The sequence below is a fragment of the Cyprinodon tularosa genome, unplaced genomic scaffold, assembly GCF_016077235.1.
Source record: "Cyprinodon tularosa strain WSP-4 unplaced genomic scaffold, ASM1607723v1 ctg554, whole genome shotgun sequence".
NCBI lineage: Eukaryota > Metazoa > Chordata > Actinopteri > Cyprinodontiformes > Cyprinodontidae > Cyprinodon > Cyprinodon tularosa.
In genome coordinates, this window is record NW_024039290.1 from 571,520 (window position 1) to 597,820 (window position 26,301).

The following is a 26,301-nucleotide window of genomic DNA, read 5'->3' on the forward strand; positions in this document are numbered from 1 at the left end:
AAATCCACTGATTATAAATTAAGGTTTTTAAAAACGTTCCCATCAAGGAAGAAAATGGAAATAAATGAAGTATAAATATAAAATACTATTGTTTAAGTTTGGAGGGTGGCGCTGATGCTCTTTCAGGTTATTTACCAAACATGGGGGGAAAAAAGAAGAAGAGTGCTATTGTTTCTTTCTGCCGACGTCACAATTCAGCGTCCATTCAGCGGGACTACCGCAGCCTTTTGAACCGTTTGGCCGTGTTGCTACAGAAAGGAGAACACATTGCAACTTTATCAAAGCTTTTTTAGGCACCCCGAATTGCTGATATGATCGAAAAAGAGGACCCGATTATCAGTGAGGAGGAAGCGGCGCAGTATGACCGCCAGATCCGGTTGTGGGGGCTGGATGCCCAGAAAAGGTGAGCTAGCTCAGTTAGCTTCTTTGGCTAATCAAAGCAGCGGATGGTTTAGCTAGTTCTCTTCTTTCTGCTCCGGATCCAGACTAATGAGACTAATACCAGCATCGGTAGGGTTTAAATTCTAATCGAGTTGCGTTATTGATTAGATTTCAATCGATAGATTCAAAATACGTTTGATTTTATTTGATCTTTACAAGAAACAGCTGGAAAACTAGTCAGGTTGCACTTAATACAGCTTGCCTATGATGGAGCATTTTAATGAGTTGACTGAATCGCACTTCAATATTTGAATGTATAACTGGATTTATATCCATTTTTATTTCCATATCATTTCTTTGATTTCACTCTTCTTCGTTGTTATGTTCACCTTTATAAAGTGGGTTTTTTAAGTTATTACATTGGGTGTCAAATATAGAGAAATGGGTTATTGCACAGGGTATTAAATAGTAATTGCACATTATAAATTGCACGATTTATTGCCATTGTAGTGTTTCATTGTATAGCCTGGTTGCAGCAGGGATGAATAACCTTCGCTAGCGCTCCTTTTTGCAAACAGGGTGTAAAAGTCTTTTACTAAAGGAGCTGCTCGGCTCCTCCACAGTCCGGTGCAGAGGGTGGACGGTGTTTTCCATGATGGATGGAAGCTTGGACAGCACCCTCCTCTCAGGCACTTCCTCCACTGAGTCCAGTTTGCAGCCTAGGACAGAAGCAACCTTTCTCACCAGTTTGTTCAGTCTCTTTCTGTCCCACTCTGCGCTCCTAGGGGATCAGCAGACGACAACATAGAGAAGGGCTAATGCCACCACAGAGTCATAGGTTTTCAGCCGGGTCCTGCTCTCTCCAAAGGACCTCAGCCTCCTCAGGAGATGGAGGAGCCTCTGGCCCTTCTTATACAGGCCGTCAGTGTTATGAGTCCAGTCCAGTTTATTACTGATATGAACACCCAGGGATGGTTCTCTTAATTTATTTTCCAATTCTTTCTTAGTTAACATGTTTTAAGTTAACTTTTTTACATTTTCTAATGATTTTATGTAGTAAGATATTTTAAAATCTCGTTGTATTTTATCATCTCCATGTGGGTGACATTAGATAAACAGTGATTTCCTCTAGAGTTGTAGTGAAGAATAAAAAAAAAAAAAAAACAGAACCCAAAGATGATATGTTTGGTTTGTTGTCATAAAATACAGTGACTGTATATTTAAACTCTCTCCTAAAGCATTTAATGTATTGTATGTGTATTTTTCAATGTAAAAGGCTGCGAGGATCCCGGGTGCTACTGGCAGGTGTCGGAGGTCTTGGAGCTGAACTGGCTAAAAATCTGATCCTTGCTGGAGTGAAAGGACTCACTTTGCTGGATCATGAGCAGGTAAGTCAATTGTCCTCATGCAAACCCAGAGGTTAGATTTCAGTCATTGTTCATAACCTGCAGTATCATTTCTGTACACTAGATGGCCATAGTAGCAAAGTCATCATTAGCCAAAGTTTGTACTCACTACAAGAAACAGTTTACATCCAGATTCACAAAACTCCACTAAAACGTTTTAGTCTGAATTGACCTATAAAGGTGGTAGACACATGAGAGAAATATGCTAATATAATTTCTGCATGGTTTTGTACCTTCCAGGTCTCAGAGGAGTCATGTCGAGCCCAATTCCTGGTTCCAGTGTCAGCTAAAGGTCAGAATCGGGCTCAGGCCTCTCTGGAGCGAGCGCAGAACCTCAACCCCATGGTGGAAGTTCACGCTGACCCAGACAGAGTTGAAGACAAACCAGACGACTTCTTTCTACAGTTTGATGCGGTGAGTGAGAATCAAGGCTAGTGGGTCTTGACCTGTTTATTCCGAGTCTTGATCTTGTTTGATCAGAGCTCGATAAATTACACTCACCGGCCACATTATTAGGTACCCCATGCTAGTAACGGGTTGGACCCCCTTTTGCCTTCAGAACTGCCTCAATTCTTCGTGGCATAGATTCAACAAGGTGCTGGAAGCATTCCTCAGGGAGTTTGGTCCATATTGACATGATGGCATCACACAGTTGCCGCAGATTTGTCGGCTGCACATCCATGATGCGAATCTCCCGTTCCACCACATCCCAAAGATGCTCTATTGGATTGAGATCTGGTGACTGTGGAGGCCATTTGAGTACAGTGAACTCATTGTCATGTTCAAGAAACCAGTCTGAGATGATTCCAGCTTAATGACATGGCGCATTATCCTGCTGAAAGTAGCCATCAGACGTTGGGTACATTGTGGTCATAAAGGGATGGACATGGTCAGCAACAATACTCAGGTAGGCTGTGGCGTTGCAACGATGCTCAATTGGTACCAAGGGGCCCAAAGAGTGCCAAGAAAATATTCCCCACACCATGACACCACCACCACCAGCCTGAACCGTTGATACAAGGCAGGATGGATCCATGCTTTCATGTTGTAGACGCCAAATTCTGACCCTACCATCCGAATGTTGCATTAGAAATCGAGACTCATCAGACCAGGCAACGTTGTTTCAATCTTCTATTGTCCAATTTCGATGAGCTTGTGCAAATTGTAGCCTCAGTTTCCTGTTCTTAGCTGAAAGGAGTGGCACCCGGTGTGGTCTTCTGCTGCTGTAGCCCATCTGCCTCAAAGTCTGACGTACTGTGCGTTCAGAGATGCTCTTCTGCCCACCTTGGTTGTAATGGGTGGTTAATTGAGTCACTGTTGCCCTTCTATCAGCTCGAACCAGTCTGGCCATTCTCCTCTGGCATCAACAAGGCATTTCCGCCAACAGAACTGCCGCTCACTGGATGTTTTTTCTTTTTCGGACCATTCTCTGTAAACCCTAGAGATGGTTGTGCGTGAAAATCCCAGTAGATCAGCAGTTTCTGAAATACTCAGACCAGCCCTTCTGGCACCAACAATCATGCCACGTTCAAAGTCACTCAAATCACCTTTCTTCCCCATACTGATGCTCGGTTTGAACTGCAGGAGATTGTCTTGACCATGTCTACATGCCTAAATGCACTGAGTTGCCGCCATGTGATTGGCTGCTTAGAAATTAAGTGTTAACGAGCAGTTGGACAGGTGTACCTAATAAAGTGGCCGGTGAGTGTATATCAAGGCCGGTTCCAGATTTTCTAAATAAAATAACTAATAATAACATCAATTATAACCTTTGATCTTCACATGCAGACACACATCACTGCATGTGAATTAAAAGCATCAGTGATCAGAGCACCACTGGATCCCATCATCTCAGAGCAAAAACAATGTTATTTATGATGGGGACATCTCACTGTGAGGATGTTTGTAGAACCATGGCTTTTAGGTCTTTGATTATTAGAGATTTGGATCCATTGCTCTAAAAGCAAATGCTTTTATGAAGTTGTTTCACTAAGAACATTAAATGGTGGTTCTTTAAAAATAAAAACAAATTCCCTTTATCAGATAGTTATAGAAAATCTGCAGCCTTTGTTTTAAGGTTATGCTGTGTTTAGCTGGGCTGGAGTCAAACAGGACTATTTGGGATCAGGAAGGTCGCAGAATTTGATATAGGTTAATAATGTTTAAAATAATAAATGAACTGGTCCTGCAGTACCAGAGGTGACCACTAGAGTATGCTATCAGCCCATGTTTTCCATTAAAAGCTGTTCTGTGATTGTCCTTTTTGCCTTTAGCTTGATTTCCTCTGCTTAGCTTCACTCCACTTGATAGTGGATGTTTTTACATCTGTTTATTAGTCATTCGGATGTTTTTGCCCTCAATATATTTACATATACAGTAAATACACTCTAGTTTTATTAAACCATTATAAAATTGAATATGAGTATAATGGAAAATCCCTGTTTTGTCTCAAAATAGGAAAATTGTGGTGTTTACAGCAGCAAAAGGGTATAGTAGAAGTGGTCACACAATGTGCACCTTAAAAAAAGAGTATATAAATAACAGACAGGAAAATAAAACACATAGAGTACTGTACTGTATAGTGTTTTTAAAATAGAAATAATCTGCATCTGGATTATAGTTCTACTCCACTTCCTGAAGTGTTAGCTGTAAAGCTAAAATAAACAAAATCTCTGGGGTTGAAAAAAGCTCCATATAAGGAGCAAGTTCTTTTGCTCAGTTGAATCAAAAAAGAACGGAAAAGACAAGGAGAAAATGTTATTTTAAATTAATTCATACATTGTTTTCGATTTAACAGTAAGTTTTTGACACCTGTGGTTCAATTCAAGAATTAATTAATGGAAAATGCATAAAAACTGACCTCCAGGCGGCTTTTGTGGTTGTGTTTAAGAGCAGTAAAGAAAAACTTCACTTCCTGAGCAAATTCTAACTAAATAACTTATATTTTTTTGAGAAAACTGCAGGTGTTCTTAAGCTTAACAGCTTAAATGAGAATCAGTAAGAGGTTTGTTGCCGGTCCATAGATGACGGCTTTGTCTTTCCTTCATCAGTAGTGAGGCGTTTTGGAGGAAAACTAACCAAACATTCCACTTTATCCTCCTCCTGCTGAGCAGCACACTGACACCTTCATGAAGGCTGATAGAAGAGAGGAGCACAAACTGTCCCAAAGCTTTTATTGTTTTTCATACCCACTCTTCTCCTAAAGGAGAATCCAAACTTTGTTGTTGTATTTATAAAGTTCAGATTATATCAGATGATTTTCAGTCTTAAAAATTAGCTCTGAAGGATGAAAATACTTAATGATTATCAGGAATACTAAGTGCAGTTATGTCACAGCATCAAGAAAAAAACTACAACTTTAGATAATCAGAAAAGCAAGATGGAAGCTTTGAATCCCATTTTTTTCCACTTGTAACTTTGTTTTTTTTTGTTTAATAAATAATGACGCTGCTAATTCTATTGTGTGGGTTATGGATAAAAATGTAATGGTAAATTTTAGATGAAGTCTATAATGAATGAGGAGGAAAATCCTGCTAAACCACAGTAACCATCTGGGAACACCGGACCTTGACTGCCACCTGTCTGCTGACACATGGAGCTCTGATCCACACAACCAGCATCTCTTATCAGCTGTTTACAGTCACTCCTCAGCCCAGCCTCGTTGTATAATAGTACACTGTGTGACTGTGTTAGAACATCGTTATAATCTGCTGCTGACTGTTTTCCAGCTCAGCTTTTTTTTTATTTTTATTAAAACAGCAGTCATTTTATTATCCCTTTGATTAGTTTTTAAATCCATTATAACTTTGAATAATTAAGCCTGAAGGACATTTTTAGATCTGACTTTTAAACATTAAGTCTTTATGTTATTTTGCCTGTAAACGTATTTCAGGGTGGAGTAACTAACAGTTGACAAGGATCTCATTTTTTTTTCAACCTTATTTTTGGACTTTGCAGTTTGAAAAAGCAGAAAATTATTCATTCTAGGTTGAAATAATAAAATGCACAGTAGAGGTGTAACAGTACATACATCAGGAATGATTAAATGATCACCGATCTAATTACATCCATGCAAAATGAGAAAATGGGTCCAGGTTGTCATCTTTCTATTTTAAAACTCACAAGGCGTCAGTTTGTTTTAAAGAGAAAAATGCTGTTTTTGATTTAAATGTTTAAAAGCTTAGAAATAAAATGGCTAAATCATATGTTTTTGTTTTGTTTAGTATATTTAACTGATATCAATGTAGATCAGGGGTCACCAACGCGGTGCCCGCGGGCACCAAGGGGCCCTCAAGGACCACATGGGGTGCCCTCTTCGTCTTCTGAAAACAGAAGAACCCACTCAGTGGGTTAAGTTTAATTTTTTTTTTATTCAGTTGCTCTTCTTTTTAATCATTTATGTATTATTTCATCATGAAATCATCAGAAATGAATAAAAGAATAAAATAAGAATAAAAATTCGTTTTTATGGATGAGATTTACTGTAGATGAACACTGATCCCTCCAGTTCATAGGTCAGTATTGGTAGCCCTTCCTATGACTTGGTAGCCATGAAGTAGCCCTCAGCCTTAAAAAGGTTGGTGACCCCTGATGTAGATAATAGGGCTGGGCAGTACAGCTTAAAAATATCATCTCATGTTTTATTCCTACCAAATCGAATTGATTGTTTCTTTATTCATATTAAAAATGACAATTCTCATATATTGCTATAAAAAACGTATCATCCCTCTGGGAGGTGACCTTAATTTAAAGAGCTGTGATGCATGATTGTAAAATTATTATGTTTCACAAACAATAAAGAAAATATAGCACGGTTATTAGGAGACGTCTAAGAACAAAAAGTCATGAACGAATGTCACCCTGTGCCATGGAAACCCTAAATCAAATCTTCATAAAAAAAAAGATCTATATTTAATCACCTAGCCTTTGTACATGAATTTTATAGATCGGCTGCAGGTGTTTACTGAATATTAAACTGTATTATGGTGATGATACCATGCTGCATTGATGAATCATAGTTGTAAATTGAATTGAAAGCGTTTTTTCACAGACTCTGGGATGTCTGTGAGCATCGTGCTGACGTTGATGATTTCCACTCCCACTCTAGTGGGTGTGGACCTGCTGAAAAGCTCCTGCTTTTGGCAACTTTCCCCTTTGTGTAAATGAGGCCTGTTTAGGCCCGGTGTGTCATCGGGCTAAATGGCTCCTCTGGTTCTGTTGCCTGATTTCTCTCCCATCAGCCACCTGCTCTAATCCGCTGCGTTCTGTGTCGCCCTCAGGTGTGTCTGACAGGATGCTCCAGAGACCTGATGGTGCGCATCGACCAACTCTGCTCTCAGCACAACATCAAGGTCTTCTGTGGTGACGTCTACGGTTACTATGGTTACATGTTCTGTAACCTTGGACGGGAGCACAACTATGTGGAGTGAGTGTGTGTGTGTGTGGGGTGGTCCTTTGACCTGAGCTCACCTCGGTTGCTATAATTTTGAGGGGCTCTCTGGGTTAAAAATGAGTTCAGATCCCTGCATTAACCCTGCACTCTGGATAATCTCACCTTTATTTACTGAGTTGCTCGGATGAGCTTGGAAAATGTCACTAAAATCAAACCCCGTTGAATCTCAGGTGTACGGAAGAGGATTAGGGCCACTGAAAAAATTATAAAAGTTAAAGAGATTTTTAAATTTTATTTCAGTATAAAATGAAAAAAGGTTAGAATTCTGACTTTTTTCCTCAGAATTCTGATGGAATTCTGACAGCTAACAAACATTTTAGCTCAGAACGGGTTATATTTAGGGCTGGGCAATGACTTGCTTTTGCAATATAAACAAAATGTAACCCTAATCTAACCCAAATTACATTTAACAAGAGTAGGACGCTAAATGTCTCCCTCCAGCCCTTTAGGTGGCATTACTGCGCTTAAACTGTTTGATGACACACAGAAGGGAAGAGAGAGAGTGTCACCTAGTACAGAGACCCAGGCATGCAAATAGAAGTAAGTACTTTTAGTGCAAAGGTTACAGTAAAGTCCTGCAATAATGAACTCTGGACAGTCAAGGTTTTAAGATTAAGAAAGAGCTGAAACCCTGTATTGAAACCCACTATTTCCTGAACTTAAGGCAGCTGTTTTGTTTCCTGTCTTTGGCTGCGTCCAAAAATGTCCGCCCTAATCACTATTTTAAATGAGTGTCTGAACGTCTGGTGGATGAAAAAGTAGTGGACTCAAAATTTCCCACATTGCACCTTGAAAAGTAATGATCATCCATGGTCACTGGACGAGCAGATATAATTGTTGTCACAGCGATAAATAAAGATGGCACAGGCGACATGGTGGGGGGAGTCGGAGTCACGTGACCAACGGGGAGCAAAAAGCAGTGATCATCTGTCCAAACAGTCAGTTAACTGAGTTCACTATAAAGTAGAGGTGGGCGATACCGGGATTTTTTAATCGATCCGATACCAAGTAAATACTGGGTCAGTATCGCCGATATCGATACCGATACCGATACTTTTTACATTTAAGCTGCACTTGCCTGTTGCTTTTTTTCTATAAAGTTCTCAATCGTGGAATAAATAAGAGATTATCTAATGTTAGCTTATTTTAGCTAACAATTTTTAATGGGATAAATGTACTGGGTTTTTTCAAGGTCTTAACTACACTTTCTGAGTAATATATGATGTATAATGAAGTGCTGCAGACGATGACCACTGTTATCTACCTGGATATTCTCTGGAGGACTGAAACGCTTGGGTCAAAGATGTCTGTCTGAGGCTGGAGGCGGGTCTTTGGTCTCTCTCTCCATCCAAGTCTGAGTGAGCACTCACCCAGCAACCGGCAGCGCGGTTGTCTGTGTGACGTAGTGCTGAGTGGGCAGGCCAAGCTAAGCCTGCGCGCTGATTGGCTGGCGCCGCTGAGCCATGTGACTGTAGGAGAGGGGAGGGGGAGCAAAGTGCTGTTACACATATGGGGAAACTGGTGACTCCGCAGCAGTCAGCGCGCGCGAGAGAGGATAAAAAGTATCGATCTTGTTAAACGAATATTGTTCAATATAAATACCAGCGTTGGTATCGATAGTATCGATCCTGGGATCGATCCGCCCACCTCTACTATAAAGTCCACTATATATTCCCCATTCTATATAGAGATTGAGGGATTTAGAGGTTAGGGCGGACGTTTGGACACAGCTTTTTACTACTGGATGAACTGATGAATCCAGGTGTGCCTGATCTCAGTAACGATGGACTGAAACACCTGGATTAATCGGTTCATCCAGGAATGAAAGACGGGAAACAAGAGCGTTGCCTTAAGTTCAGGAAGTTGTGGAGTTTTTCAAAGAGCCCATTTAGATTTTTTTTTTTTTTTTAAACTTGGAGCCTTTGTTTAATCGGCTTACAGTATATGAGTGTTTACTGTAGGTCTCATATTCTATCTGCATCCTGGCTGGTTCTAAACTTAAAAACCTTGGTGGAATTTCGCTTTTATTTTAAAAGATTGGGGTTGTTTAAATAAAAAAGAATCTGGTTTTATTTCCCCCAAGATTGGTTTTTCAGTCGGTGCGTCTAAACCCGCGGTTCTCAAAGTGTGTGGCGCGACCCACTGGTGGGGAATTGAGACGTGACAGGTGGGGCGCGCCAAGTTCCGGTGTGTGTGTGTGTGTGTGTGTGTGTGTGTGTGTGTGTGTGTGTGTGTGTGTGTGTGTGTGTGTGTGTTGTGTGAAATGTAGAACGTGTGAGAGCAAACTGTCCTTATAGCTGTATGTTGCCGCTTTTTAGACCAATCAAACCCACAAAGTAATCATTACTAGCCTACATGCAGTCTAATTAAAAGAACATTAGATATGAGAAACATTTCACCTGGAACTGAAGTGCCAAAATAATGACTGACGTGACGTCGGCATATTATTTGTAATAATGTTGTGTGTTGCCAACTCAGTGACTTTGTCGCTATATTTCAGACCCCTCCAGCGACTCTTTTTCAAAAAAGCGACTAGCGACAAATCTAGCGACTTTTGGAGACTCTTACGTGAAAGCACGTATCATTCCTTTTCTTGTCCTCCAGCGGCAGGTGCTGCTGTGGGGCGCCTCCCCCATCCCCACCCCGTTCTCCCCCGCTATCGCAGGAGTCCCTCTCAGCGCTGCAGTCAGAGACACAGCATGTTTACCCTCAGCGTCCAGACTGCAAATAAAGCGCACATGCGCCGGGATTGACAGCGCAGGTTGATCATAAATAACTGAATTTGAAATATTTTATCTTAAATAAATAACGGCGTTTGATTCACACAGCAGCATGTTAATGTTGTACCGTGATTTGTAGGCTCCTTGGTGGACCACAAGGGAAAAAAAGAAAACGTTTAAAAAAGTTTAAAAAAAATTGTAACTCCGCCATAGTGTCTCTTTATGGTTCATTTTGCCGGTCACAAACCGGGTAAAGGAGGAGGGTTAGTATTGTAATAAATTAAACATTAATAAAACAATAATAATAATAATAAACATTAATGGACAGAAAAAAGTAGCTCTATATTATTTGGGTGTTTTTACTCACTTTTTGTCTCTCTCTAACAACGTTATTTCTCCCACTCCCATCTCAGCTGAACATTGAGCATGACTTGAGAGTGGCAGTATCAAGCCTGCAACCCCGTTTTGAGAAACTGTGCAATGCAAAACAGGCTCATTGCAGCCACTAATGCAGGGATAAATAGACCTGTCTTGCCAGATGGATTTCATTTCTTTTCTTTTATTAACAGATTGCAGAGTGGCACTGAAATTTTTTCTATCTTTGAGCTTGATACAAATTTTGACACAGCTGCATTTTTATTTTCTTTATTTTTGAGCTTGCTGTTATTTGATGTAGATAGTTTGTATTTAGATACTACTTGTTACTTCAATAAAATTGGAACATTTTAAGATTGTTGCATATTTCATTAGTATTGTGTTGGGGCGATGGGGACAGGCGGGGCTTGAAAATTCCCCCTTGTCCAAAGTGGGGAATGACAGAAAAAGTTTGAGAACCACTGCTCTAAACATAGAACCACTTTGGCCAAACTGATTCATATGGTCTCCGGCAAACGCAGGTTTGACTTAAGAGCTCATAATTAAAGGCACAAAAAGACACTTTTCCTGAATTAGCCTTTTCTCTAATACAGTATTTAATAATTATATTAATAATAATATAGTTGATATTAATATGAAAGATTTTCTATGTACATTTTTAATGATAGGATGTTAAATCTGTTTATGTTAACCGAATTACCAATGTTTATATTTTATTGTGGCGCGATACCCTTTAGCTTATTTGTTAAATTTTCATTAGATTTATTATTTTTGCTTTTTGATGATAGTCCGTGTTTTAAGTGATGTTGATGAAATGCCAACAGAGTATCTGAAACGATCGCAGATCTTATTGTAATTTCTACGTCTTTGTGGTTTTTCTGCATCTTTATTTCAATAGCTCAGCATGTTTGCTACTTGTTGATTTCCTTTCTCAGTTTTGTTTTGTTTCTTTGTTCTTTAGGGAGAAACCCAAAGTGGTAAAACCCTCTTCTGATTCCAGCGATGGTCCAGAGGCAAAGAAGGCCAAAATCGACCCTACTGAGACCACCATGGTGAAAAAGGTAGGATCCCTTCACCTTGTTTCTCTGTCTGTTTAACTCTGACTGTGCTTCAACTTTGGTTTGTTTTTTTTCCCCAATCTGCATTATTTTTTCTTCTGAATCATGTTTTTACTGTTTTAAAATATAAAACTGTAAATACCTTTAATGCTTTTTAATGTAAAAAATGAGTTTTCTTTCTTTCTTTAAGACAAAAAAACCTTAATTGGATTTGTTTGACAATAAACATCCAGACACTTATCTTTTCTAATTAAATGTTTCCCCTTTACTAGAATGAAAAATATATTTATTTATGACTTATTCCGAATAAAGAATAAAATCAGTGGTTCAGAGGTAGATATGTGAGCAGAGGACAGTTTCATGTCACAATAAGGGTAAACTCAGCCCTTTTTTTAACCTAAAACCTGTCGATCTTTAAAGATGAGAGCATTCACCTCAACTGTTTTACTTCTTAAACAACTCTTTGATGAAATGTTGAATATCTTTGAGTTATTTTCGCTAAATTAAAAGCATACTTGGGCAGATAAGTAGTTCAGATTCAGATTGTTATTCTATGCTCATGTTGGAGGATCCATATTAACAAAGATATTTTCTGACCTATTCTAAGTGCATCCAGTGACACTGCTGCACTTTTTTTCCTGTTCAATTTTGTTACAGCTTTTTATTTTCATTATTATTGTTTTTAACTACTCAAAAAACCCAATCATGACTATTGTGGAGAGAAAAAAAACCTATTTAATAGTTGTCAGATGCTCCAAATGGCCTTATAATAAGGAATCTGCTAATAAGGAGTCTTTCCATCTATCAGACGGCCAGTTTCTGCACCCTGAAGGAGGCGCTGGAGGTGGAATGGAGCAGTGAGAAAGCCAAAGCCAGCCTGAAACGAACACCAGTGGACTACTTCCTGCTTCACGGTATGCATGAGAAGACATTACTTCTATTTATGACAATTTAACCCAGAAACCTGATGTGTTCTTCCAACACAATATGAATGGGATCCACATGTAAAAGCTCCGGCAAGCTTCAGATTTGATCTGCGGTCAGGGGTCTGAACTGGAATATATCATGAGTTAGATTAATGAATTTCATATTTAAAAGAAATCATTCAGTGTCTGAGGCTTTTTTTGGTTCGTCTTGTTAAAGTTAGGCTCTGTGGTTACACCTTAAAGCTTTCTCTCTCCGCTTCCTTTTTCCTGAAAAGAGATCACTCAGGACAAACTCCTTCAAGTTGTAGGGAAATCATATTTAAATGTCAAATTATTCTGGCATAAACATTTATATAAATGTCCTCTTTAACAGATGATATTGTCCCAAAATTTAAAAAAATTTCTATAAAAAAAAAAAAATCCTGTCTGAAAATCTGGGGGTCTTTTTTCGTCATCTTATGCAGGCCAATTAGTTATGTCAGCTTGTGCACCTAAATTCAGCTAATCATATATCAGCGGTCATCTGTCAATCAAATTTTTTCGGTCACAGCATCCTGATTCATAGGTCGCAGCTAATATACGCAACGGTTGAAACAAGAAATAAGAATCATTTCCTTTCCCATTGCTTTCCATCCCAGTGTTCACAGGGATGGAAGTCTGCGTCTTCAGCAGGCGTAGAGCTAACGGAACTGGCAGCGTTGCGAGGCAAGGGCTCAAACATGTACGGCTGTAAGCCTTCTACACCAAACCAAGCTTCTGCCGCCCTGGCGTCCTCTTCCACAACAACTTCGCCCGCTTTCCTCCTCTAAATAAAAAATGTATTACGGAGGAGACTCATCCATGACCTCCGTTACCTCCTCCTGCATGTTTCTGCTGTCCATAGCGTTCCTTGCTAAATGCTACTTGGTCCCAAAGTCATTTCCCATTGGGAACCAACTAACGCCAAGTTGCTAACTGGTTAGCAAGATGCTTCCGACAAACTGTCCACAACAAAACTTGCTTTAGAACCTTCAGCCACAACAATCCCGCCCCCTTGATAATCGTCCAATCACATTCACTCGCTAAAGTCGGGCACCACTAGGGAGAATTCGGAAATGCAATGGTTGGAACGGCTGATTCCCTACAACTTTAAGTAACACCACAGTATCTGTATTAAATAACCATGAGACATTATAACAGATTTTAACGGAAATTATAATTTCTGTTAAAATAATTATAATCTTCCTCAGATCAGAGAAGTTGCTTAGGGATACAGAAGGCAGCTGATACCAACCGGGCTCACCTCTCAGGAAGTGGCCCTGATCAACAGTTAAAGAAGCATTTTATAAAAAATAAAAAAACTATTACATTTTGTTCTTAGCTAAAGGACACCACTCTCTTTCTACTCCCAAATATTTACTACGTACAGAATGAAGAAGATTATAACTGTTTATCCGGACAGAGGAACTGTCGTTAATTAGATAAACTACTGCGGAAAAGATCAGTTTTGACACGCAACAGGAAGCTAATATTAAGGCGTAATAAGCTTCATAAATCATCAATGATAATTATCTGCCTTTTAGCCAAAATGTCACAAAGGCTCATGAGAGGGTCTAAAGAAAGTCCTGGAAACTGAAACTGAAAATGTGGCTGATTCTCCAGCAACAATGAAACCTGAACCAAGATGCTCAAATCTTAGTTCCACTCTAACTGCAGATAACCACGCGTGGAAAATCATATCCAGAAAGTTTACTGATTGTCATCCAAGCATGAAGAGGAAAAGATCGCCTTTCATCCGAGTTCGAAGCAGTTTAGCGTTTTGTAATTTTGAATCGGTATTCCTCAGGGGAAAGGCTGATGTTCTAATAAAGAAGCACATGTGGGTCATTTCTGTGGCTTTTTGACCAAGTTGTGCGTTTCACCTTCCTGTTTTTCTCGTTTCTGTCCCTCCTGTCACCTGGCACTTCCGACGTCCCCATGAACCACTCAGTAGTTTCCATCACAGGCTGTCCATGGCCAGTCATGTGCACTGAGCGTAGAGCTGAAAGCAGCCCGACACCCACACTGCATGACAACAGCAGGAAATAACCTGAAGAAGCTTCAGCTTTGGGAAGATTTCATTTCTTTTCACATCTGCAAGGAATAAAAAATAAATAAAATTCCCAGGCGAATTTATGAGAAATGCTAATAATAATTAAAGAAACTAATGAGAAAACCATTTCTCCATATTTTGAGGCTTTATAAATGAATGTGCTGTTCTCTTTTTCCTATTGCAATTGATAAGGACTCAGAAATATTCAAACCCCTCTAATATTTGATCAAATCATTGCGTTGCATCCATTATTTAGCATTCTGGTCTAAATGTCTTAGGTAATTTTACCACTCTGCTTATTAAAGGAAGGAATTGGTTGGTTTTGTGGAACGGACCCGACTTTGAAGCATATTCCACAACATATCAGTAGGATTGATGTTGGGTTTTATGGACGCCATTTGTCAGGTGTTAATAGTCGCCCTTTTGTTGCCTTTAAATTACACACCCTAAACATGATCGAAATTGACGCCCAAATGGGTCAGAGTGTCATCGTTTGGCTCAGAGTGTCCTTCTGGAGGCAAAACGGATCCACAGCGTAGTGGATATATGTAAATATATATATATATATATATATATATATATATGAATTAGTTTTGAGGAGTTATAGCTGTTTTTATTTCCTTTTATATATGTTTTTTTCCATTGTAGAATGCTTACTGTTGTGTTTTTTTTAGGTAGACAATTTTAAGATCTGTCCAGGGACAACAGATGAAAATAGCTTTTTGGCTACTATTGGTGCATTTGCAGGAATGCGTTTTAATGTACACTGTCCCTGTCAAATAAATCAATAAATTAAATTGAAGTGCTGCCATCACCGTGATCGTTAGTTGTTTAAATCATGACTATTTTAGTTGTCCAGGAATATCAGACTCTTAAAAGACACCATTTGCTAAAAAAAAAAAACAAAAAAAAAAAAAAAAAAAACAATCAAATAAGCTAAGGCTATACAAATTTTCAAACACTTTTCATTTAAAATGAAAAAACATTTGTCTGTAGTTATGCTCTAAGGACTTAATGGGTCAATTGAGGAAAAAATTGTCAACTAATTAAACAATTAACTAAGTAGTTGCAATGCTATATGCTGCAGTTTTAGGATAAAATCCAGGAATTAAAGTATTCCAGCCCGATTGCCCATGGGTAAAAAAAAAAAAAAATCACTCGAAAATAAATTGATGGTAAATAAATTTAAAAAAGACAATTGAAATCCCTCTTACATTTGTCAGCCAATGGTAGCAAAGGAGCGCTCTGAAACCAACAATATTAGCCAATCAGAAGAAGAAGGGGGCGGGTCTTAGGAAAGCGTGTTCCTCCTCCTCTTGTTTTTTGCTCAAGTCGCCAGATAGATTGTAGTACAGTTCTGAAGTTCTACACGGAAAGTCACCTTGCACCGTTTACGGCTCCATTCAACTAAGAGAGATGTTTTAAAAGTAACAAAATAAATAAATGAAACTTTTTGTTTGGAGAGAACGGAATCGCATGGAGCGTGCACAATGCAGTTCATGAACTCCTGGGAGGATATCACGACCATAGAGAAAGGTCTCAAGAATAAATGGCGCTGGGCATGGCTGGAGGAGACAGGGCGGGATGGCGAGCCATTTAGCAGCTGGTGCAGGAAGTTAGGGAACCAGGCGATTGCTTCTGCATGCTGTGCTCCAGGAAGCTTATTTACACATCCAGCAGCAAAAAGGTGAAACGCAAACATGATTTAGACCCTGGTCATCAAGCTGCTGTTCGTGCGGTCGCGCACACTAAAAGATTGGCGGAAGCTACGACAACAGCTAATGTACCAGCCAGTTAAAAATAAGGGTTTGTGCTTTCCTCGACGAACACAACCTCTCATTTTACACTAGATATAGATGCACTTTTGTCATCTTCTGGCCGTTTTTGGTATTGGATTTTCAAAAGTCTAATTTAATCTTCAATCATTCATGCAATCTCTGATCCCATGCCCCCAAACCCCCCTGGCATGGCTTGAATACACGCACACATGCTCGCATATGGGTTTCTTGCCTGTGTCGAAAAAGTTCAGGCTCAGTATTTATTTTTCTTCTTTAATCCCTGAAAATGTCTAACCATATCTTGAATCTTTTGAGCAAACCTTCTCCTGGTTGACATCTGTGGTGGTCATGTGGTTGAAGATGCTGGTGTTTCACCAGTTCTTAGGTCAAGGCAGGGCAGAGATCTTAGAGGTACATGCTAGACACTCAAGTTTAGAGTTGGTATAGTGGGATTGGTACGCTAATGCAGAAAAGGGGGCGTGATAGAAATGCAGTAATATCACTATCCCCTAATTTCGGTCATTTCCTAACACATCGATCCAATAAGCAGAACTATTGAAAACTGCTGTTTATCCATCTTGTTGTTAGGGTTGGTCAGTGGGAAATGTTTGGTTATATAATGATGAAACGGTTCAGGATTGGAGGGGATGTTCAACTGAAGCAGAGGACTAATGTGAGCAGTGTGGTCGTGTTTTCACTCTGCCTGACGGGTGGAGAAATATTCATATTTATATAAAGTAGAATTTAATGTAGGATTTTCTTATTGGTCCCAATTTTCATGCGATCACTAAAGCAGATATTTGGCCAAAGTGAAAATTATTCATGTGGATTAATCAAAGTTAGCCTTAAAATTCTCTTTCCTTTGTCAGGTATGGTGGTGGTATCGTTATGATGTGGGGTTGCTCTGATGCAGCAGAGGTTACTCAAAATGAAAGAATAATTTAAAAAAACTCTGAATTGCCCCTAAACATCTAATGGTGTTATTTCTATGATTCCCGCCAAGAAAGAAATCACTTCCGAACACTGAATTTGATTGTAAGTCCCCCCCTTCCATGAATATTCAGATTTTTAGTCCTTTGATGATGTCAGTACTTATTATTAAGATGGATATCTTACAGACATTTGTTTTGTGGTTTACTACTGGAAGCAAAGGTGTTTTATACCATTACCACAGAGACGGTGTGTTTCCTCACCCTTAGTCAGCAACCCACAGCCAGGCCAATCGCTGCCATCACCTTTCCACACCTGCAGGCCCTTTGAAACTTATAATCGCCTCCTAAAGCAAAAGCTTCAAACTGAAAAACTTCAATACATTTCAAAATATAATTCCCCCTCGCCTAATAGTTGTTTTAGGGTCGATAAACCACAAAGTGCGACATTAATTCTAATATTTGTTGCATTATTTATCAGCATTTAAACACAGTTTTGGCTTTCAAGGAAACAAACTGGGTTTTAAAGCATTTGACCAATCCAGTTCAGAAAGATCCAGTCGGGTAATCATAATCATTATTTTTTTATTTTTTTTTTGGTCTGGTGAACTTTTGGTTAAATTTAGGTTTGTACCTAAGTCTGATGAAACCCACCTAAATCTACAACCTCGCCCCGTTTTCACCTCACTGCTCTTAAAGGCGAGTTTTCAGCAGTGGAAACATTAGTTGTTGTTATTTAGTGAAGATGAGACAGGAAGCGCTGTTATTATTCCTTCTCTGTTTCTATAATTGGAGCGAGCAGTTGTTGTTTTTGGGCGACCAATGAGGAAGTGGCTCTTCCTCTGTTGTAACTGTTTCCTGTCTCACTAGGAACAGTCGGCTGATCTGAACCACAGGCTGGGTGTGCGCGTCTGTTTTTGGCCTTGTTATTTTTTAATGGAGTCTACGATATATATATATATATATATATATATATATATATATATATATATATATATATATATATATATATATATATATATATATATATATATATAAATTTTTTTTTCTTTTCTCTGTGTCTGATCATCTGCAGACCAGCAGATGAAAACTGAATTCAAAATAACTTTTTAAAAATTTGTTAAATAACTTCCTAATGTTAGCATAGGTTGCATAAAAATAAATGTTTCTCTTTTGGGGTCCTTTAAATCGCCCAAAAGTAATTATAATTGCACAATGCCAAAACCAGGTTAAGAATAATATTGTAAATATTTGGTAGAACTGCTCTATCAAGTGTCTTACTTTTGTCAAACATTTTAGTTTCTCTCCACAAATCTGACTGTCGTTTATTTTGGACAAATGTATCACAACACAAGCTTTTCATATCAGCCAAATTATTTATTTATTTATTGTGGTTTTATATATTTGAAAATAGGACCAAGGGATAAAAACACTGAATTTAAAATATAACCCTATTTAAATATCAACCTGACCTACATGACTAAACAAATACCACATGATCAATCCCTCTTGAAACATAAACGGAAACTAAATGGACATAAATATCAGTTGTTAATGTTATTCCAGTTTCTGTATCAGATCGAGACCGATATCCTTTAATAATAACCAATATTGGCTCATTCTGATAAACCCTGCACCCCTAGTCTGGATGATCTTTTCAGGCTGACTTTATGTCCACGTTTAGGTTGTAGTTTCATTAGACGGCACAACATGTCTCCCAAACCTCCCTTATTCTCTGAGAGCTTTTGTAATCTGTAAACTGGCTTTTTATGTTGCTGTTAGAGTAATAACATGTTCTTTGCTTTTTGAAACCTTTTGAAGACTGAAGTCATTTAGGTGTGAACAATAAGATTCTCTCACCAGGTTTAGCATCTTAACAAAGATTTAGATTCTCTCACTAAAAGTCATTAATCTCTAGAAACATGTCTCCTTTTTGAACAGAAATGGCAGCTTACAGATCAAATATTTAGCTTTTTTATGTCTTCCAAAGACAACTGTTGGCAGTTCTGCATATGATGAAATATTACCTTTAGCACCAAAGTAGTATGATCAAAAAGCTTTGTCCCAAATGTCGCACTGACACTTTTATTAACAAACAACTGGAGATATACATGAAAAATGATTCAATATTAACATCCTGGCAAGTATTTAAAGAAATCCTCGAAATTAAAAGGTGTTTAGAGAAAGAGGGAAGGAGGGCGATGGGAAGTTCAGCAAAGACAAATAGGGAAGAAGGGAAAGTAGCCGGGGGATAGAAAGTATAGTTATAAACTGATGATTTTCCCATGATGTCACTTAGGGAAATGTTACGTTACAGTGGAGCCTAAAAGTATGTAGTCAGCCACTGATCGTGCAAGTTCTCCTGCTTAGAATAATGAGAGAGGTCTGTAATTTTCTTCATAGGTACACTTCAACTATGAGAGACGAAATAAGAAAAAAGAGACCCAGGGAATCAAAATATTAGGATTTGTAAACTTTGGTGGAAAATAAGTATTTGGTCACCCACAAACCAACAAGGTTTCTGGCTCTCACAGACCTGTAACTACTTCTTTAAGAAGCTCTTCAGTCCTCCACTCATTACTGTATTATTGGTGCCTGTTTGAACCCGTTATATGTATAAAAGACACCTGTCCACAGCCTCAAACAGTCAGACTCCAAACTCAACCATGGCCAAGACCAAAGAGCTGTTGAAGGACACCAGGAAGCAAACTGTAGACCTGCACCCGGCTGGGAAGAGTGAATCTGCAATAGGCAAGCAGCTTGGTGTGAAAAAATCAACTGTGGGAGCAATTCTAAGAAAATGAAAGACAAAGAAGACCACTGATAATCTCACTCGATCTGGGGCTCCACACAAGATATCATCCCGTGGGGTCAAAATGATCATGAGAACGATGAGCAAAAATCCCAGAACAGCACTGAGGGACCTGATGAATGACCTGCAGAGAGCTGGAAACAAAGCAACAAAGGCTATTTTATGTAACACATTACACAGAGAGGGACTCAAATCCTGCAGTGCCAGACGTGTCCCTCTGCTCAAGCCAGTGCATGTCCAGGCCCGCCTGAAGTTTGCCAGAGAGCATATGAATGATCCAGAAGAGGATTAGGAGAATATCATGTGGTCAGATGAAACTTTTTGCTAAAAACCCAACTCGTTGTGTTTGGAGGAAGAAGAATCAAGAGTTGCGTCCCAAGAACACCATACCTACTGTGAAGCATGGGGGAGGAAACATCATGCTTTGGGGCTGTTTTTCTACAAAGTGGACAGGAAACCTGATCCATGTTGAGTAGGGGTGGAACGGTTCACAAAATCCACGGTTCGGTTCGATTCACGGTTTCGTGGTCACGGTTTTCGGTTCAGTTCGATTCGGTATATGTTGATTTTTACACCGAAAGCCCATAAAAATGTATGAAATTAATGAAAAAATACCCCCAAAAATAATGGATTGTAATTATTTTAAATGATCCGCGGAAACCCTGGATCATTTCCGTATGTTCTGCTGCTTTGAATTTAATCATCTCGCGCATGCTCTCTACCATCTCCAAGGGACTCAGAGCGGAGCGGACGGGAGCCACAGTGGAGGCTGCAGGCTTTGCTTTGAGCAGCCGGTCTGGAGCGCAGCAGGGCGGAGCGGGGGTTGCTGACGGAGTATGAGGGATTTCGGGGTTAGCATGACATGTTGGTCATGTTGCTGTTAGCATAAACAAAACGTGTTGCACAATGCACGCACACTGTTGCACTTTTATCCACAACTTTCTTTGCGCCGTCATCGTAGGTCACTCTAAATGCAAAGTGGTCCCATACAGCAGACCTATAAAGTGCTGCTGGCGCGTCTTCCAACTCCTGTTCTTTCCCACTCGCTAGTCCGACACAATTCTCCACAACAACTGATTTTTTCCCCTGCTACATCCAGCTACGCTGCGCGCTTCTTCTTCTTCTTGTTTACTACTGGTGGTTGGCTTTGGTTGCAGTACCGCCACCTTCTGCTCTGGAGTGTAAACGCTTTGCCTATGAGAAAAAGGAGCAGCGCATGAACCGAACGAAACACACGCGAAACCGAACCAAGACAGTCGAACCGAACGGTTTGGACGGTTTTCATAAATCGTCCCATCCCTAATGTTGAGGGAAGAATAAACAGGGCCATGTATCGTGAGATTTTAAGCCAAAACATTCCATCAGTGAGAGCCTTGAAGATGAAACGTGGCTGTATCTTCCAGCATCACAATGATCCCAAACACACCACCCGGGCAACGAAGGAGTGGCTCAGTAAGAAGATTTTCAAGGTCCTGGAGTGGCCTAGGCAGTCTCCAGGGGTGTTGAAAGTCCATGTTGCCCAGCAACAGCCCCAAAACATCACTGCTCTAGAGGAGATCTGCATGGAGGAATGGGCCAAAATACCAGCTACAGTGTGTGCAAACCTGGGGAAGATGGGAAATGTTTGACCTCTGTCATTGCCAACAAAGATTATGCTACAAAGTATTGAGTTAAACTTCAGTTATTGACTAAATGCTTATTTTCCAGCATAGTTTACAAATAAATTCTTTAAAATTCCTACAATGTGATTTCCTGGAGCTTTTTTCTTTTCTTATTTCGTCTCTCATATTTGAAGTGTGCCTATGATGAAAATTACAGACGTCTCTCATTATTCTAAGTAGGAGAACTTGCACGATCAGTGGTTGACTAAATACTTTTTGGCCCCATTTTATATAAATGGTCTAAAAAATAAATTAAAAAACCTGCACAGGTTCGCCTCAATTTAACTGTGCTGTTTTAAAATAACCCCAAAAGTTTATTGACCCATATATTGGAAGCTTGGACCGTATAAACTTCTAAATTCCAAGAATGGAAGAAAACAAATTAGTCCTCATTCTAATTGTCAGTAAATATTTTATAATTTTAGTAATCCTAGTTGACCAAATGTTAGTTTATCCTAATTGATGTTTTTTATACAGCATAGTGAATAAGCATCTGATATTCGCTGTAAATAATAAAGGTGTCCATTGTTTTTTTAATCTAATTTTTGACTTCAGATCCCATCAAACTGTCACTGCTACTCGTGTGGGTTGAGAGATACTATCATATTTCCATTTATGCTGCTGATATTATATTGTTATGAAATTGTGTTTGATTTCCTGTCAAACCTCAGTGTGATGCCATTTGTGCCAGGCTTTTAACTTTCTTCTTGAAAAAAAAAAAGTTGCCATAAAAGGGCAGAGCTGAGGTGTGAAATGATTCATTGCCATCACCAGTGTGTGTGTCTGTGTGTGTGTTGCACACTATGCTGGTGGAAATGGCCGTGGGAGGACTCCACTTCCTTATGTGGTTGAACTTAATGGACGAGCAGGAAACATGTGGGCGAGGTGTTGATGTTTGTGCACACCAAGAAGTCTGATATATTGCTCATGACCAAATAAAGTGCTCAATTCAGATTTTCATTTTATTTTTTTATTTTTTTTGAGTCCGTCACAGGATGAAATAAAGCTTCCTTCCTGAATTCAAGTGGGGGGTTATGTTTGTTAGTTGGAGCCAAAAGGAGCACGCTCTTAATGTGATATGGAGGAAACGTAGGCCAAAACGGATGAAATGGTTGATGGTGCAACCGCAGTTAGATTTTTATCCTGTTTCAAAGAGAGTGACAGTCGAGGCTACGTCTTTCCACGCCGCGATAAATCAGAGTGGAAGTCTGATGAAATTACAAACGGCAATAATGCAAGAGATTTTTTTGGAAAATCTTGCTTTAGCTGGATGGTTGAAGCTTATTTTCCAGCCTGTGACCCGTCACCTCCTTCCTCCTATTTTCATTTGTTTTTATTTGTTCTCCACATCCGCAGTTCTGTTGAAGTTTCGCACAGACAAAGGCCGCGACCCCGACCCCGAGTCGTGTGCCAACGACAGCCAGCTGCTGAGACAGATCAGAGACGACGTCCTCGAAGCCATAGGGCTGAGCAGTGACCACCTTAGTGACGACTTCATCAGGTGACTCTGGTTTCACAAACAAATCCAGAACTGCAGATTTAGCAAACCAACAAAACATCACCTTTAAATGTCCATCCTACAAAAATAAACTCTGAATGTATTGTGGTTTTCCCTAATTTTCCTTTTTTTGATGAAATATTTTTTTTTTTTTTTTTTTGAAAAAACAACATGAACCAGATTTACTTTAGTCTTGATCAAACTAGGAGGAATCATCTTTTAAAGCCAACTAATTTAATCTATGCAGAGAAAACTATCAAACCGTAGACCATAAAGATTTAGAGGAAGATAAACCAGGTTTGGGCCATTTGGACCTGAAGCTTTGCTACGGTGTTTATTTTGGTTCAAAAATAGCGAAGCATTGTCTGTTTCACCAGTTGATCGCTTTGACTTTCAATGGTAACATAAAACTCTGCTGCTGATAATAATGTAAAGAATCAGGCAACTTAGACACGTTGCATTTAGCAGCGCTGCTAAAATGTGCAAAATTGCTACACTTAATATCAGTCATTTGTTTATGAAAATATGTCAATTTAAACTATAGACTTGTCCAAAACATGAGGATATTATTAAAAGTGAAAAACATTAAGTACTTGATTTAAACACAGGTAGATGTGTCTAAACATTTGTTTCTGTTAATTATTTTATTTTTTTTTTTTCTTATTTTAGACAGATTTTATTTTGTCATTTTGTAAATTTCGTTTTAGTACCGCTCTCTAGACTCTTTCATTTCTTTTTTAAGTGCAGTTAAAAAAAAACACTGTGATGAAGAAAAGTGATTTAAACATACAACCGTATAGTTACAGTTACAACTTTTTTTTTTAGAACCCATTTTATATAACAATTAACATACAACTAAGCATGCTTGTAGCAACAGTGGAGAGGAAAAACTCCCTTTTAACAGGAAGAAACCTCCAGCAGAACCAGGCTCAGTGTGAGCGGCCATCTGCTGAGGCCGACTGGGGTTGAAGGAGACAGAACTGCATATTGACTAACTGAACTTCGACCTTTATCCTGTTCTGTTTGTCCTCAGCTACTGCTTCTCAGAAATGTCTCCGGTTTGCGCCGTTGTGGGTGGAGTTCTCGGGCAGGAGGTGGTCAAGGTGAGCTTCTACACATCAGCTGAGCTATTTTAGCAGATTAGAAATATGAACTCTGTCAAAACGAGGTTGAAACTGATGAAGATGGTGGATCAGCTGACATGTGGCCTCTCGACTGGTTACTGGGTAAGATCCAGGAATACACCAGCTATTTTATTCTGCATGGAAGAGATCGTCGGTGCAAAGATGTAGCGACTGCGTGTGAAATAAGTCAAGCTGCTCTGATGCTTCCACACATAAAGCTTTTTATCAGTATAAAGCAACACAAACTGGCATTTTTCAGCTTTGGTCCTTCAGAAATCATGTTCTTTAGGGTTTTTTAATGTTTCTCTCTTTTTAGAAAGATGTAATGTTCTTATTTTGGTGCTGATTGCACAGCAGTATGAAGCTGGCGCGATCAGAGAGGTTCATGTCTGGGTTAGAGGGAGCAGACGTTTCAGGGTCGGACTGTTGAAGTGGTGATGAAACTCTCTGCAACCTGCGGCCAATGCAGCTCCTCACACTAAACCAAAAATCTATAATACCTCTGAAGTACTGAGAGGGCCGATCAAAGTTTTCAGCTGCTCTAAATGTCTTTCTTCAAAGAATCCAGACCTTCCATGTGTATAATTTCCTTTATAGTATTGTTTTTCAGTTTTTCTTTTGATTGTAGCTGTCAGACCAAATTAATCGTCGTCTTTCTCTTCAGGCTCTCTCCCAACGCGACGCTCCACATCGTAACTTCTTTTTCTTTGACGGCCGTAAAGGTAACGGAGTGGTTGACTACTTCGGACCAAACTGATGATGAGGACCAGAATCTGACCTGAGGACGGTTTAGGACACAAAGATGGCTTCTCTTTTTTCCATCAGATTAGTCATCAACAGAATTCAAACACAAACGAAGTCTGTTGACTTTTACTCTCTTGTCACAGATGTTGTAGGATGCCGTGTGTTGTTGTTTTTTTTACACATGTTAATAAAATTATGTAAACAGATTCTCTTTGACTCTTCTTTTGTGACTCTTCTTTTAAATATGACTTCATAGATTTAGGCCTTAGAAATTCCATAAAACGTGTTTTGTTTTGCTCTGTCAATAAAATGAGTTAAGACAGTTCAGACATCCGCATGACCTTAGAAGTGCTGCACCAATCTGGAAAGGATTATATACGTCTATTATACGGATATAAATACAACTACTTCCAAACTGTATTAAGTTTTTAATTATGAAGTTGGGTTTATAACAGAAACATCACAGCTCTCCAGAAAAGTGTTGGCCTGTTAGTTTCAGGCCAAACTGGAAAAGGTTGAACAATAATGGCTTATTAAAAGGGGTTAAAGAAGCAATCATTAAATTACTATAAAAATAAAACGGCAGAATGGTTCTTAAAAACAATGTTGAATCTGGATCAATCCCAAACAAATTGGTTTTACTTCAGAAACTGCATCTTTAATATCAGCGTACATATTTTAAATCCGATTAATGATCTGGGATTGTGCCGAGCGATTCCTAACTTTAATTCTATTAAAATTAAAGTCTTGATTAATTCTGGAATCAAGACGATGCTCCGTTGCTGGTGTGTTTGGGGTGATCTGCTTAGGTCACACTTTGCAACAGCACTTCCTCTTCAGCTTAAGGCAGCATCTCTTCAAGTGTTATAAGTGTTATAGACCCAACACCACAGTGAGAGAAACCTCTGAATCATGGCGCTTTAACCATGTTTCACAGTCTAAGTTGCCTCTCTCAGCCGTCCTCTTAATACCATTAACATTGAGTCCCCTGGAGCTGATGATGGGGTTAGTGTCTGCTGTTCTGGCTTTTCTTGAATCCATATGAATGGTATTTATTTATTTCTGGGTTTGCTTTGAATTCAAAACACTGGAGATAATTTTAGCTGATTTGTTTCTTTTTCTCAATGTCAAAGCACACTGTTGCTCTAAACAACAGAGACAATTTTATCAGATATTCAGAGAAAATTGCATTTATATGTTAAAGGTACACTATGCAACCGGTGTTGATTTTCCAGCGAGGCTCCCCCCAGAGGGCGAAAGTAAAAGTGCACTGTCGTAAATATGCTCAGCTGTTTTCCTGGTTTCTCCGTCAAGCCAGGCGTGGTTGTTTTGAGCTTAGCAGACAGGCGAACGCAACGAATCACCA

General features: G+C 39.2%; 1 protein-coding gene across 1 annotated transcript; it reads left to right on the forward strand.

The window, feature by feature from the left end:
- Positions 1-188: 188 nt before the first annotated feature.
- sae1 (SUMO1 activating enzyme subunit 1) lies at positions 189-25,142 on the forward strand. Its single transcript, XM_038305306.1, has 9 exons — positions 189-403; positions 1,658-1,769; positions 2,028-2,201; positions 7,067-7,212; positions 11,296-11,395; positions 12,201-12,306; positions 22,926-23,070; positions 24,101-24,170; positions 24,856-25,142. The coding sequence occupies exons 1-9, from the start codon at positions 312-314 to the stop codon at positions 24,946-24,948; spliced, it is 1,038 nt and encodes a 345-aa protein (XP_038161234.1). The 5' UTR covers positions 189-311; the 3' UTR covers positions 24,949-25,142.
- Positions 25,143-26,301: the final 1,159 nt, after the last annotated feature.